This window comes from Chlamydotis macqueenii, chromosome 13 (genome assembly GCF_036417535.1).
Source record: "Chlamydotis macqueenii isolate bChlMac1 chromosome 13, bChlMac1.mat, whole genome shotgun sequence".
Taxonomy (NCBI): domain Eukaryota; kingdom Metazoa; phylum Chordata; class Aves; order Otidiformes; family Otididae; genus Chlamydotis; species Chlamydotis macqueenii.
This window is the reverse complement of record NC_141568.1, coordinates 232,524-245,444: the sequence shown is the minus strand read 5'-3', so window position 1 is coordinate 245,444 and position 12,921 is coordinate 232,524. Positions and strand designations below refer to the sequence as shown.

Sequence of the window (12,921 nt, the reverse complement as noted above, 5' to 3'; positions counted from 1 at the left end):
GTCATTTCTAAATCTAGTGAAGTGAGTTTTTCCAATGAGCTGTGAATCTCCTGTGTCGTCCCAGCTGATCTGTGGTGATACTCAAATCGGAGTTGGCATTGGAGATCTGACAAATTAGGCAAAGACTGTGGTTTTTCTGATTGTGTGCTGTTGGCAACAAGGAAGATTGACTGGACTTTGATCACTATGAATCTGGAAACAGAATTGCTGCAGCTGCTGAAATTAAGTCCTGACTCTAGGCATTTTGATTGCAAAGCATGGTATAGGTAGAAGACTCTAGCCTTGGGAACTGCAACTCAAACTAGTTTGAGTGTATGATCTACAGAGGTCTAATCTTTAATTGCCTCGTCTTTTCCAAAATCTTTGTGAAGACTGGACTATGGACATGAGCCCAGGAACTGGGACATGTGCTTGTCCAGGCAGCAGGGTGTTGTTACACATTACAGTTTAGTATGGTAACTCACCTTTGAAGACAGGCCAGGCAGTGCCCTGGAAGATTCCCATTCATTACTGAGTACAAGAGAACCCTGTTCTGTTGCAAAATAAGATGAAGTTTTGGGAGGTGTGAGATTCTGTGCATAGAAATTAAATGTCTACTGTCAACTATTTGTTACTGTATATCCCTATCCCAGATATGTAGCTTTGACATCATTGTTGAAGACTGTGCAGACAGACCATAATGCGGTACAGCGACATAGAAGCACGATTGTGGACTGCCTGAAGGATCTGGATGTCTCCATTAAAAGGTAATTGAAATATCAGTGAAATAGGTAGTTGACAGGTTGACACCCTATGGAAAGTGAGCAGGGCATAGAGGAAAACTACCATAATCTTGGGGAGCTGTAAGTGAGACTAATATTAATGCATAGTATGGTTCATACTTCAAAGAAGGTGATGAAGATGTGCAGCCACTTTCTGTGGGAAGGTACTTTTACATTTTATGCATCTTGGATTGAAAAAAGAAAAGATTTTTCTGTTTGCCTGAATCTTTCCAAAATGGAATCTCAATGGAGATCAGATTGTGTGCTCACAACAAGATGGAAAGTTTCCGTAAAGTATGATCCTAATCAAAGCTACTTTGACATGCTCCATATTGCGTTTCCTTCATAGGTGGACAGGCAGTGCTTGTTGTCTTGAAGCAGTGTTCAGCCATCCAAGTAATGTATTCTAGATTAAATTTGATTAGGCAGTGATAGAATTCAGACTTACTTGATTGTGCTCAAATAATTTGTTTACAAACCACGTCCTGTTATGCATTTTTCGTGTTCATTTGTTGTTTAAATAGTGCAATGGAAGAGCTTGCAACCTGACTTTTCGCTACAGGAAGACTTTTCTGATACTCAGTCTAAACCTCTGTTTCTTCTCATTACTTCAGTCCTGTTCCTATAACCCATAATAGTAACTTTTTCCTGTTTCTGTCAAACACTTGTAGATGCTCTTGAATTGTTTGATCTCACTTTTGCCCAACCTATATGGAATACCACTCTTAATCTTCTAAATTGAGTCTTTCAGCCTGTCGATTGCTTGCTTTATCTTTCAGAACTCTCTTCCTCATCATTATTCTTTCTGTAACTGGTGGTCTGAGCAGCATACAACATGTCAGTGATGGAGACAGTTGTGTTCCTGTTCCATCTTGTGGAATCTATCTGCTGTAGGCCAAAATTTCATTGAACTCTCATCACATCAGGAATATACTTTCAAAATTGCTCAACCTCTTTTTTTTTTTTTTTCCTTCCATTTTGTCAAACTGATTAGATATGCCATAGATACTTGTTCTGATAGCCATTCTTCATATTTATGAAAGAAATTGGATGTGTCTCGCTTCTGAAACTTAATTTTAACTGTAATCTATTTTTACTGTTGCAATCTATCCCAAACCACAGATTTGTATCTTATAGGCTGAGCAAGCCAGGCTGCTCTTGCTCTTCAGTGCCAGAGGAACATGAGGCTCAGTTGTGGAATAGCAAAGCCTCGTCTAGGTTTTGGATAGAAGGCAACAAAAGCATTTTGTTGGTGCCTGCTAGGAAAACATAGGTGTGCTACAAATGACAGAGCTTCATGTCTGAGTGCTGTTGGAGGATGAAGCCTTTGAGTGATCCATCAGCAGAGCATGATGTTGCTGTGCTGACACTCATGCTGCTGACAATGCACTGTCTCCATTGAAGCGATATATTGACTGGATGTCAGTCCCCAGGTACAAAGTTTCAAGGGCTGGGACTTGAGGGAAAGACAGGATACCTGGTTTTGGTTGTCTGAAGCATGGCCGGTTCTGATATTCTTTTTACTACTGCAGTGCATCTTCGATCCATGTAGCATAATTCAGAATGGCTTTGCCATTCAAGTCTTTTTGTCTGTCTGCTTAATATGATCAAACTACATGATTAGGAGCTTTGTGACAGAAATAAGCCATGTAATGTGATTGAAGGTAAGCAATATATGTTGAGATAAATGCCTGATATTAAGATTGCAGAGTACCTCTGTGCACCTGCAGTATTGATCTATCTGCTGTAATGTGACTGAAAAGTTAAACATAAACATGGAAAACTTGTAACTCAGTAGGGTTGGGTGTAAGGAGTTGGGAACTTATTGGAGAGACGAAAACAATTTTAATAATGGTATAAATCTTCAGCCACAGATCTAAATGATAAAAATGAATGATTTACTTATGTATTTCCACCCTAGTTTTGAACACCACTGTGTTTTCTAGGTTGGGTTAAAAGCAAAATAACACATTTACAGTTCAGAATTCCGTAGAAATCCTTCTTACTACAATAATTAGGGAGGTGTTGAGAAGCAGTGCTGTCTAGATGTTTTCAGATTCTTGAGAAAAAATAGCTTGTGCCCAATACCATTGGATTGGGTAATGTGCCTGGTCTAAGTTGTTGATATTTCATGAACATTGGGAAAATACTAAGTGATCAGAAAAAATAATTGTGTCCATGTAGTGGCAGGTTGGCAAGCTTGACAGTGGAGGAAGACAGAATCAGTGGGACTGCTTATGGGTTTGCTGCCAGTAAATATATGAAAGGATGACAGCATAACTCACGCCCCTTGATGTTATGAATCTTATGAAAATTGTTGGAGTTAAACACACATTCAAGTCTGATCTATTTGAAGAAAGTGTATATTACAAATTGGATTTTAGGCCTTTTGGCATAATTCTGGACGTAATCTGTTGCGCAACAAGCAGTAGAAAATTGCTGTACACATTAAGTAGTTCAGCAGCTATCCAGATTATTTGAAAAGATAATTGAAATGGGGGAGGGAGTTTTTTTTGTATGCTGTGAGGATCTTTCTTGTTTTCTCGTAGGCTGTCTCAGTGACAGTTCTTAATAGTATGAAGAGGACACAACTTGGAGGTTTGGGTTCTAGATGATACCGAATGCTCAGTTTTAAAGAATAGTCAGGGTTGTTTATTGAGGCTGTTTCAATGCATTGTTTTAAGGCATTTTAACATAACTAATTGCCAGTGTTGTACAGAAATCATTCACGTTTGAAGGTAGTCTTCAAAAAATGTCAGAAGAATGGGAAAGCTGTGCTAAAATGAACTACAGAAGCTTCAAATAAAAGAGCTAAGGACTAGCCTCTGACCTCTCTGTACACAAGAAGGAACAGCAAAGAGCCAGTACTCTGTCTAGTTGTGGTGTTGGCTTGAGCCGGGGAAAATGGGTTCTGAAAAGAGAACCAGGGTAATTTGGGGTTCTAGAAATCTTACAGGGCCTATCTGACAGGATACAATAAAGCTTATCAGTTAATATTTTAAATCTCTGCTGAATTTGAATCTCTATGGAAATTGAAACAGGTCTCTTTTGGACCCCTGAAGCTGGAGAAAGTGTCTTGTAGCATGGATTACTGGCTTATTGCAGTTGTGTGTCAGGAATGACCAGCATGCACCTCTCCTGTGGGGACAGGCTGAGAAGAGCTGGGGCTGTTCAGCCTGGAGAAGAGGAGGCTCTGGGGAGACCTTAGAGCGGCTCCCAGTGCCTAAAGGGGGGCCTGCAGGACAGACGGGGAGAAACTCTTCAGCAGGCCCTGTTGCGATAGGACGAGGGGTAACGGTTTCAAAATAGAGGGAGGTAGATTCAGATTAGATATTAGGAAAAAATTTTTTACACTAAGGGTGGTAGAACACTGTCCCAGGTTGCCCACGGAGGTGGTCAATGCCCCATCCCTGGAAACTTTCAAGGCCAGGTTGGCCGAGGCTCTGAGCAACCTGATCTGGTTGGAGATGTCCCTGCTCCTGGCAGGGGGGCTGGACTAGATGGGCTTTAAAGGTCCCTTCCCACCCAAACCTTTCTATGATTCTGTATGATTACAAATAATTGAACAGTCAGACCTTAACGCTGATGGACCCTGGTTGCTGAAAGATATTTCTAACCTTAGATAGACATCTGGATAGCTGTTTCTAGAGCGCTCCATACCCCCACTCCCCCTTAGGTTTTTTATGGGTGGGTATTTATTGTCTGCCCATGAACAGGAAAATACTGGTACATTTAATGGGGAAGGCTGTTGTCACAGGATTGATAAATATTGCACTTTTCTTAATTAAAAGGTAAGTGCATTTAAGTAGCTGGACTTGGGTTTGGTGGTTTTCAGTTTGGTTTGTTTTCACTTCACTAGCTGAAGATACCATATTGGTTTTCTATCTCTTGTCCTAGGCGTGCAATGGAACTGAGTTTTGCTCTTGTTAATGGGAACAATGTCCGTGGAATGATGAAGGAGTTGCTGTATTTCCTAGATTCCTGTGAACCAGAGTTCAAGGCAGACTGTGCATCTGGAATATTTCTTGCAGCTGAAAAGTATGGAGTCAATTTACTTGCTATTAATTTTTCTGTACATCTTCAGAATTATGACAATTTTGTGTGGTGTTCCTCCCCCTCCTCACCCCCAGGAGAGAATATGTTGATCAGTTCTTCTCCATTTGCTGATCTCTGTGTGGTTTGTCAGTTTTAACCCACTCTGAGGAACAGTACACACTAGTTTTGAATAGTCCTCATATCACTAAACCAGTCTAGTATATTGATTTCTGCTGCACTTTGGAACTGTGCTGACATCCTGGCCCTGCCCCCTCTCCACACACAGATTCTCTCTGCTTAGTTGTACAAGTGAGGGGATCTCATTACTGATGAGCCATTGTAATCAGGCAGCCTGACTTTGAAGTGTGGTATGTGCAAGGTATGACTGCTGTATTCTACTGACTTGTATGTTCATTCAGCTTTCCAATGTCGACATTAATACGAAAAAGGCAAAGAATGTTAAATGTCTGGTGTTTTGTTTTGTGGAGTTTTCTTGTGTGTGTTTTGTTGGTGTCCTGAGCTCAGGAAACAGTGGGCTGGGAAGTAACTGAATGGGGAGATTCTGATGATGATGATGAGTTTCTTGCTGGTGTTGAAAGCTAGCAGTTATTGCTATAACTTGTTTTCTTAATTTTGTCAGATATGCTCCTTCCAAACGCTGGCACATAGACACAATTATGAGAGTATTAACAACGGTAAGTGAAATTGCCTCTCGTGTGTGACTACATAAAAATTTTTAATTCTGTAGGAAGTTACTCATCATCAAGTTGGAGATGGCTCCAAAGGCTGTCAGATAACAAATGCTACAATACACAGAGAAACTGTACTTACATGGTAGTGACCCAAGGCAGGCAGTCAGAAATATGTAAGCTCAGTAAATATGACTGAGTGGTTTTTCAGAAGAAATGTGTGGTTTCAGAAACACACAAGAATACAGTGTGTAACAGAATTTTTCTATTGTAGTACTCACATGAGCTTCTAAGTTAGGACAGCACTTGTGCTGTCTGTGATTCCAATACACAGTGCTTTCAGGGGAGAGTGAGCACAGCCTTAAGTGACTTGCAAAAAGAGAGACTGGAACAATTTATTGGAATTATTCTAAGTTGAGTTTATCAAAGTTTTTAAAATGAAACTGTATCAGCAGCTTTCTAGTCCTCTTGTTTGGGTTTAGTTATTACTCTTTACCGACATGGATTCTTTATAAACATCACAGCTGAGGTGGAACTGGATTAGCGTTTTGGCAAACAAGAGGGAGGAGACCTTGATAACTTGGGTAGGCCATGTGCTCTCTGAGACGAAGGAGTGGGAAGAGATGATTTTTTTTTTTATCAGTATGGGTGTTCAAATTTGAGAAGTCCGTCAAGAGGTGAGTCTGGCTTGTGTGCTATTTTGGTTGGTTTTTTTTTTTAATTTTTTTTTTTTTTAAGAATTTAGGCTGTCAGAATTACTTTCAGGTTACTCCCTTTGGTAAAGTAACTTCCTTCTCTTGGCTGCTAGAGAAACCATTTATAAAGCTGTGTTCATGAGACTACCTACCTCAGACTCTTACTGATAAACATCCTTTTCAGTTTAGGAGACTTAAGAGAACACAGAAAGATGGCATCAGCCATCTTTGGCTAGGTGGATTCTCCTTTAGTTGACCTAATAGGGTTCACTTAATTTCCGTTTTTTTTCACATGCTCTGCTCTCGGTGCCAGAAGAGTACCTGTACAGAACAGGTTTTGAACAGTATACATCTTCCCTTCAGTGCCAAAGCTGTGTGATGGTGTATTGCCTCACGTACTTTCTTGGCCTTAAAGTGGGCTTTTCCCTCTGAGCTCCATGTTCCTATCTGCTAACCAAAGAGTAGTACGCAGGCAAGTTCCTGGCTCCTGTGCTTATTTGTTATAGAGTCAGGTTTTGAGCAAGCGATTGAATAAGCTGTGCTCTGTCCCTAGGGTGTCTTTTGACTTGAAGCCTTTTATTTAACAGAAGTTTTCTGTGTTGCTTTTTGTTCCTTCTGTAGCACAGACTTCTTATGTCCACACTCTATCCTTTTCACAATTTTAGGATATCTGTAGCACGGATTTCTCTGGTTATAGTTGAGTTCACTGAGAAAATGTACTGTCCTGTACTTCTACCCGTTTGAGCCTGCTCAAAATCAACCATAAAATGCTTGGGGATAAGGGGGAGGATTTTTATTTCCATGCACATCAGGTGGCTTTGTGAAGGATATCAGCAGACGCTGGATGTTTCTGAGAAGTCAAATAGTGAAACCTAACAACTTTTATTTGTCTCTTGAATACACAATTGTTCTTCCAGGCAGGAAGTTACGTTCGTGATGATGCTGTTCCCAATCTGATTCAGCTAATAACTAATAGTGTGGAGATGCATGCCTATACTGTGCAGAGACTTTACAAAGCCATCCTTGGTGATTACTCCCAGGTAATACCAAACACGACCAGCTTCAGTTTCCTTGTACTGCAGTAAACATGTTTACTAAGCATATCAAGGTAAGTCAACATCATGCTGTCTAGCTCCAAGGGACAGATTGCAGAGGAGACATGTCTTCCATAAGTTCATATTCTTTTCATTTTCTGTAATTCTCTTACGGAATTCTTGATCGAATCAAATATTGCTTGTTGTTCTGCTGTGGAGAACTTCCTTGGCTGGAAGGACGGCTAAGCTTGGTCTGGGAAAATGTGGTTTACTTTGTCATACAGATATCAGTTTAGCTCTGAGGCGTCTGATTTTTCTTCTTATAACAGCAGCCTCTGGTGCAAGTGGCCTCTTGGTGCATAGGAGAGTACGGAGATCTTCTGGTGTCTGGTCAGTGTGAAGAGGAGGAACCAATACAGGTATAACTTGGGAAAGAACAACAACTGTATACCTGGCTGCGGCTGGAGCTGCTTGATGCTGACTAAGTGAGGGGAATGCTTGCAACAGATAGTTAGCACTGGTGTCCGTGGTGATGATGCAGCCTGAACAGGAATCTCCTTCCCGTGCTACAGACATTGGCTGCGTAAACACTCCCTGTGAGAAGTGCAGCTACAGTTTGCAGAGCAGCATGGTTTCAGTGCTAACCTAGCTTGCAGGGTATCTGCTAGAGTCTTAGCTGTGTGTTTTGGTGATAAACTCACTCTTCAATGTGTGGAACAGAAACTGTATTTTAAAACTAGTATCGTAAGATCTCCACCGAGATACGTGTGTCTCATATACTCTGAACATATGCTATGGGCTCACAAAGTTGCAGAGGAGGTATGACATGACCATTAAGCAAGAGAGAAGTTTTTACAGTGTGCCCTGGAAGGCTTGCTGCAAAGCTTCTCTCTGTCTTAGCCTAATTTTTCTGTACCTTTTCAGGTCACAGAGGATGAAGTTCTTGATATTTTGGAAAGCATCCTGATATCTAATATGTCTGCCTCTGTTACACGAGGCTATGCTCTCACTGCCATCATGAAGCTTTCCACAAGGTTCACCTGCACTGTCAAGTGAGTTCTCATTGATGCAGTCCTCCTTTGCTTGCAAGGTGGAAGACTTCCTCTGATTTGTACTGTTTTCTCTGTGGATGTCCTCTGCTGTGTAGGGACTTAATCTATGTTGCTATTTGAAGACCCCCTTATGGGGAAGATAGTCCACTGAAAGTAAGGACTTGTTCTTTCCGGTTCCTTTTTCATATGAAGGAGAGAAAAATAGCCTTATTTCCTACTGATGGCTCCTCAGTATGGGTAGCTGAGCTTTCTTATCATATAGTTTGTGGTGGTATGCTAAACACCTGCTGAGGCTATTATGAAGGGACAGTTCAAAAATGGATGTTGCATAGATACTCCAGGAAAACAGCAGTTACTACTGTTTTAAATGAATTAAACAGGACACCTGTTGAGCAGAGGCCAGATAGTGTCTTCTGGCCACACATGCCAATCCCTTGCTTATTGCTGCTAATTCCATGTTGTGGTTTGTGTGTTTTCTTTTTTGGTTGGTTTTTTTTTTTTTCATTTGTTTCCCCCCTGCCACCACACAGCCGCATTAAGAAGGTAGTTTCCATCTATGGCAGCAGCATTGATGTGGAGCTACAGCAGAGGGCAGTGGAATATAATGCACTTTTCAAGAAATATGATCACATGAGGTAAGTGCTGATGAGTTTTGGTGTTTGAAAAGGATCATTATAATCTATTCTTAACTCCTGTGTACCATACTATGTGCTCTGAGAGCTTTGGTGATTTTGGTAGGATTACAGATGAACTAGAATCTCTCCCTTATCTATAGGGTTAGTGAGAGTTTTAAGAACTTAACATATCCTGGGAGATTGTTCTGTGTTCAGAGACTTTCTCTGCCAAAACATTTGCCCTCCTTTGAGCTTGAACTTGACTAATTTTTACTTCTAGGTGTTGAGTCTTAAATTTGGTAGCTGAGTAAGTGTCAGCAGGTAGCTTTTACCATGCTAGCATTATCACAGTAATTAGATTCGAACTGATTTTAAAAAGTCTTTGGAATAAACATGCAGAGACCATTGACCTGAGCTGCTAAGCTGTGCTCTGAACTTGCAGTAATTCTTCCAACTGTATACTTTTCAGTTTTTCAGAACATTTACTCTGTCTTCTTGTAGTATCTTTTTAAAATCTCAACTGACAGAAAGTCAAATTGTTCTTGGAAAAGTCACGTTAATGAGCTAGGTCGTGTGAGCCGCCTAGGGCTTCACATGAAGCCTTATGAATGAGTTGAGAAAAATCTAGCATAAGGGGCTTTTGATCTGAATTGGCCATTGCAGACAACAGTGTTTGGTGATCAGATGGCAGTGTATGCTATTCATAGTTTTGGGAAGTGTTGCATTTCAGAAAAAGGTATGTGAACATCATTCAGTTTTACAGGAGAACATAGTTTCTTTTTTTCCCTCCCAGTATATTCTGGTGTTCATTAGAGTGTAAAGGTCGATGTTTATTAGCTTCTGCGCATTAAGACTTTGTTCAAGGTCCAAAATGTGGCCCATAGTTGGGTTTATTGGCACTGGAATACTTTTTCATCCCAAAATATGTGTAGACAGTGTGGCTTACCCCTATTACGTGCTTTGTGATCAAGCTTTGTGGCTTGATCTGCAAGTGTAATGGACTAGCTCTCCCTATACAGGTTTTCTTAGGCTTTTGGTTTGACGTCAGTGTTTTGTATCCCGTGCCTCTTCTTCAGTCTCTGTATCATTTCAGGAGAGTGCTCTCAAGGGCTGAACTTAATCTCTTTGGAAACTTAATTTGGCTAAATGAGAGCATGGTGATTTACTTTTCCAACTTTGTCACTTGTTCTAAGTGGGCAGGAGGGTTTGTTTGGCTTTCGGCTGTCAACTACTGTATTTACAGTGGCACAAAATGCCAGGGATTGCCTGTGACCACCTCAAGCTGTCATGCAGTCTTACAGTTCCCTGGCACTGGAGCTAAAAGGAAAAGGCAGGCTGCCCTGTGTATATCATCTCTTTAATGTCTGAGTATTTGAATTGGGATCCAGGAAGATGGCACAGTGTAACTATGTCAGCTTCTTTCAGGCCAGCCCTGCTTGAGAGAATGCCCGTAATGGAGAAAGTCACCACAAATGGCCCTACTGAGATTGTACAGACCAACGGAGAGACAGAGCCAGCGGTACTGGAAACCAAACCTCCACCCTCTGGATTGCAGCCTGCTAGCCAGGTAACAGAAACTGATCTAGGACAAGTTTGCACTGCCTGTCAGACCACACTACTAGCCACTGCCAACAGCAAGCTGAGACCATCTCCCTCCCCTCTTTGCCTCTTTGCTAGTTCTGGCCTGATGATGATTGCATCATCTCTCTGCTCTGATGGCTGTAGTGTCAAGAACAGGTTTGTGGAAGAGATGGTTGTGAGGAGTGCAAGAGCAGGGTGGGGTGAAGCTGTATGTCCCCCAAACTGTCTGTGTGCACGAACTCCCTCCTTCTCTATCTCTGTGGTCTCAGGACTGTGGAAAGTAGGTCTCTCATGAGGCATGGGACTATGGCCAAACTAAGAACCTCTCTGACTGGCCAGCAGCTGTGTTGGTCTTTGATCTGAGAGCAAGTAGAATCCATTACATTTGCAAGGGAAAGTAGCAGGAAGTTGGATATGTAACTATTACATCCACTCTCTCATTAGGCAAATGATTTGTTGGACTTGTTGGGAGGAAGTGACATAACACCTGTAATCCCCACTGCACCTACAAGCAAGCCAGCCTCTGCTGGTGGTGAGCTCCTTGACCTCCTGGGAGACCTCAACCTAACAGGTGAGTAGGCTGCATCTCTTAAAAGTCTATGTTCTTGGTCATGGGGTGGGATGAGGGCTGGCTAGTTCTTCACTTTCTGTCAAGACCTAGTCTTCCTACCAAGATCCATATTAGCATACGGGGGGAGTCAGGAAGTGAAGTCACAAGTTGACCCTGCTGGTGAGACTTGAGCATTTTCACGCTCCAGCCTGGGAATGCTGTGAGCCTTTCCAGAGAGGATTGGGAGATGTGAGGAATTAATTCCATTTGAACGCCTGCTAGCTCAAGAGGAGCCGGTCCTTGTTAGTGAAAGCTGAGAAGGGGAGAATGACAACACAGAAGACTTGTAGAGCTTCGTGTTAAGAAATATGATACGCAGCAGTTGATCTTTGGAGAAGGAGTATTTACTCTTCATTTCATGACAGCTAAATAATAATGCTTCAATATTTCTTGTAGGTTCTCCAGTATCTGCCCCTGCACCCCAGACAGGACAGCCTCCGTTCCTGCTTGATGGACTTTCATCACAGCCTCTCTTCAATGATATTGCTGCAGGTCAGGGACATGTAAATCCTTAACCTAAGGTGCCACCCAACTAGAAGAGGAAAAAAGGGGTGGTAAAATAATAGGGGATTTGGGAATGAAGTGTGGCACAGACACTGGAGCAGGAGGAGGGGATGTGTTTAATCTTCAGGAGAGTTCATGTCTGGGGTAAAGTAAATGCGTTCATGATGTTGAGAGTGATCTCCAGCTTATGTAGGTCTGCTGCTTTTTTGTTTTCTACAGGAATCCCCTCAATTACTGCATACAACAAGAATGGACTGAAGATTGACTTCACCTTTGAGAGGTCAAACACCAACCCTAGCGTCACTGTAATCACGATACAGGCCTCCAACAGCACAGAGCTGGATATGACAGATTTTGTTTTCCAAGCTGCAGTACCAAAGGTAGAGCTGCTGACAGCAACTACAGTGATAGGTTGAGGGCCAGCTGCAAATACTTCCTGATTGGTGCTTTCATGTAGGCAGAACCTTACAAGATGGTAAACAAGGCTAAGAGCTGTTAACAGGTTCTTTTAGTGCTCAGTTTGGTCATCGCTTTTTAGTTTGACAGTAAATGTTATAAACGCAGAAGAACACTGGTTCTTATCAGATTGGACCACTTCTGCTTGGAGAAAATCTTGTTTAAAATCACCGCTTTCTAGGAAAGCTGCTAAACCACATGCAGAAAAATGTTGAGTCAAAAAAAAAAAAAATACTAATCTTTCCCTTTACTCTAAGAAGTAGACCATGCTCTTTGCAAGTATGAATACATGAAAAGAAATCTTTTGAAGCTGCTAACTGCTTATAAAATTTTAAAGGAGTCCCCACATGGTGGTTAGTGACAGTCCTCCTTTAAGCAGTGAATTGTCTTCCCTTGCACTTAGGTGCAGCACAAAATATGGGAAACAGATGTTACCTATAGCAGAGCAGACCATTTAAGCAGGATGTGATTGGAACATTCTTCAAGTTTGGGAAGAACTTCTGGGAGTTTCACTTCTAGGAATTAGTAATGCTCTGACTTTAATTTGGATATGTTTAATACCTGCCGTACAAAGGAATTAGGGAAAGAATGAGCCTCCTGTAGTTACAGATGTGCTGAGCAGTCTTGACTGTTACTCTGCATGTGACACTTGAAACAACACATCACTGCAGGTCTTGATACACTACAGAAAGCCCTCACCCCTTAGTATTTGCGCTACCTGGATCTTACTTGGGTAGAAAGCAGATGGGGCAGTGAGTATTTTATTCTTTACGAATAGGGAATTGAACTGATTATTTGACTTTACTGTGGCTGTACATATACTGTCAGGGCCAGGAACTGAGCTCCTGATTTTCCTTGCCTTCTGTCAGTGCACACAAATCTCTTTACGT

The 12,921-nt window shown here is 41.7% G+C and overlaps 1 protein-coding gene and 1 non-coding gene across 3 annotated transcripts in view; both read left to right on the top strand.

Annotated features, from left to right (window-relative positions):
• The window catches only part of AP1G1 (adaptor related protein complex 1 subunit gamma 1), a 42,732-nt gene that overhangs the window by 26,042 nt on the left and 3,769 nt on the right, over positions 1-12,921 (top strand). Inside the window, exons 11-21 of one of the 2 annotated variants that reach the window (XM_086758172.1) lie at positions 633-746; positions 4,659-4,799; positions 5,437-5,491; positions 7,098-7,220; positions 7,547-7,633; positions 8,139-8,266; positions 8,797-8,901; positions 10,306-10,447; positions 10,906-11,032; positions 11,468-11,563; positions 11,795-11,955. In XM_086758172.1, coding sequence (XP_086614298.1) covers positions 633-746; positions 4,659-4,799; positions 5,437-5,491; positions 7,098-7,220; positions 7,547-7,633; positions 8,139-8,266; positions 8,797-8,901; positions 10,306-10,447; positions 10,906-11,032; positions 11,468-11,563; positions 11,795-11,955 — 1,279 coding nt within the window. Of the gene's footprint in view, positions 1-632; positions 747-4,658; positions 4,800-5,436; positions 5,492-7,097; positions 7,221-7,543; positions 7,634-8,138; positions 8,267-8,796; positions 8,902-10,305; positions 10,448-10,905; positions 11,033-11,467; positions 11,564-11,794; positions 11,956-12,921 lie in introns of both variants that reach the window. The other variant, XM_086758173.1, reaches the window with a different exon arrangement.
• LOC147599024 (small nucleolar RNA SNORD71) lies at positions 2,066-2,152 on the top strand. The gene has a single exon (XR_015260080.1). It is a non-coding gene; the product is annotated as a small nucleolar RNA SNORD71 (small nucleolar RNA).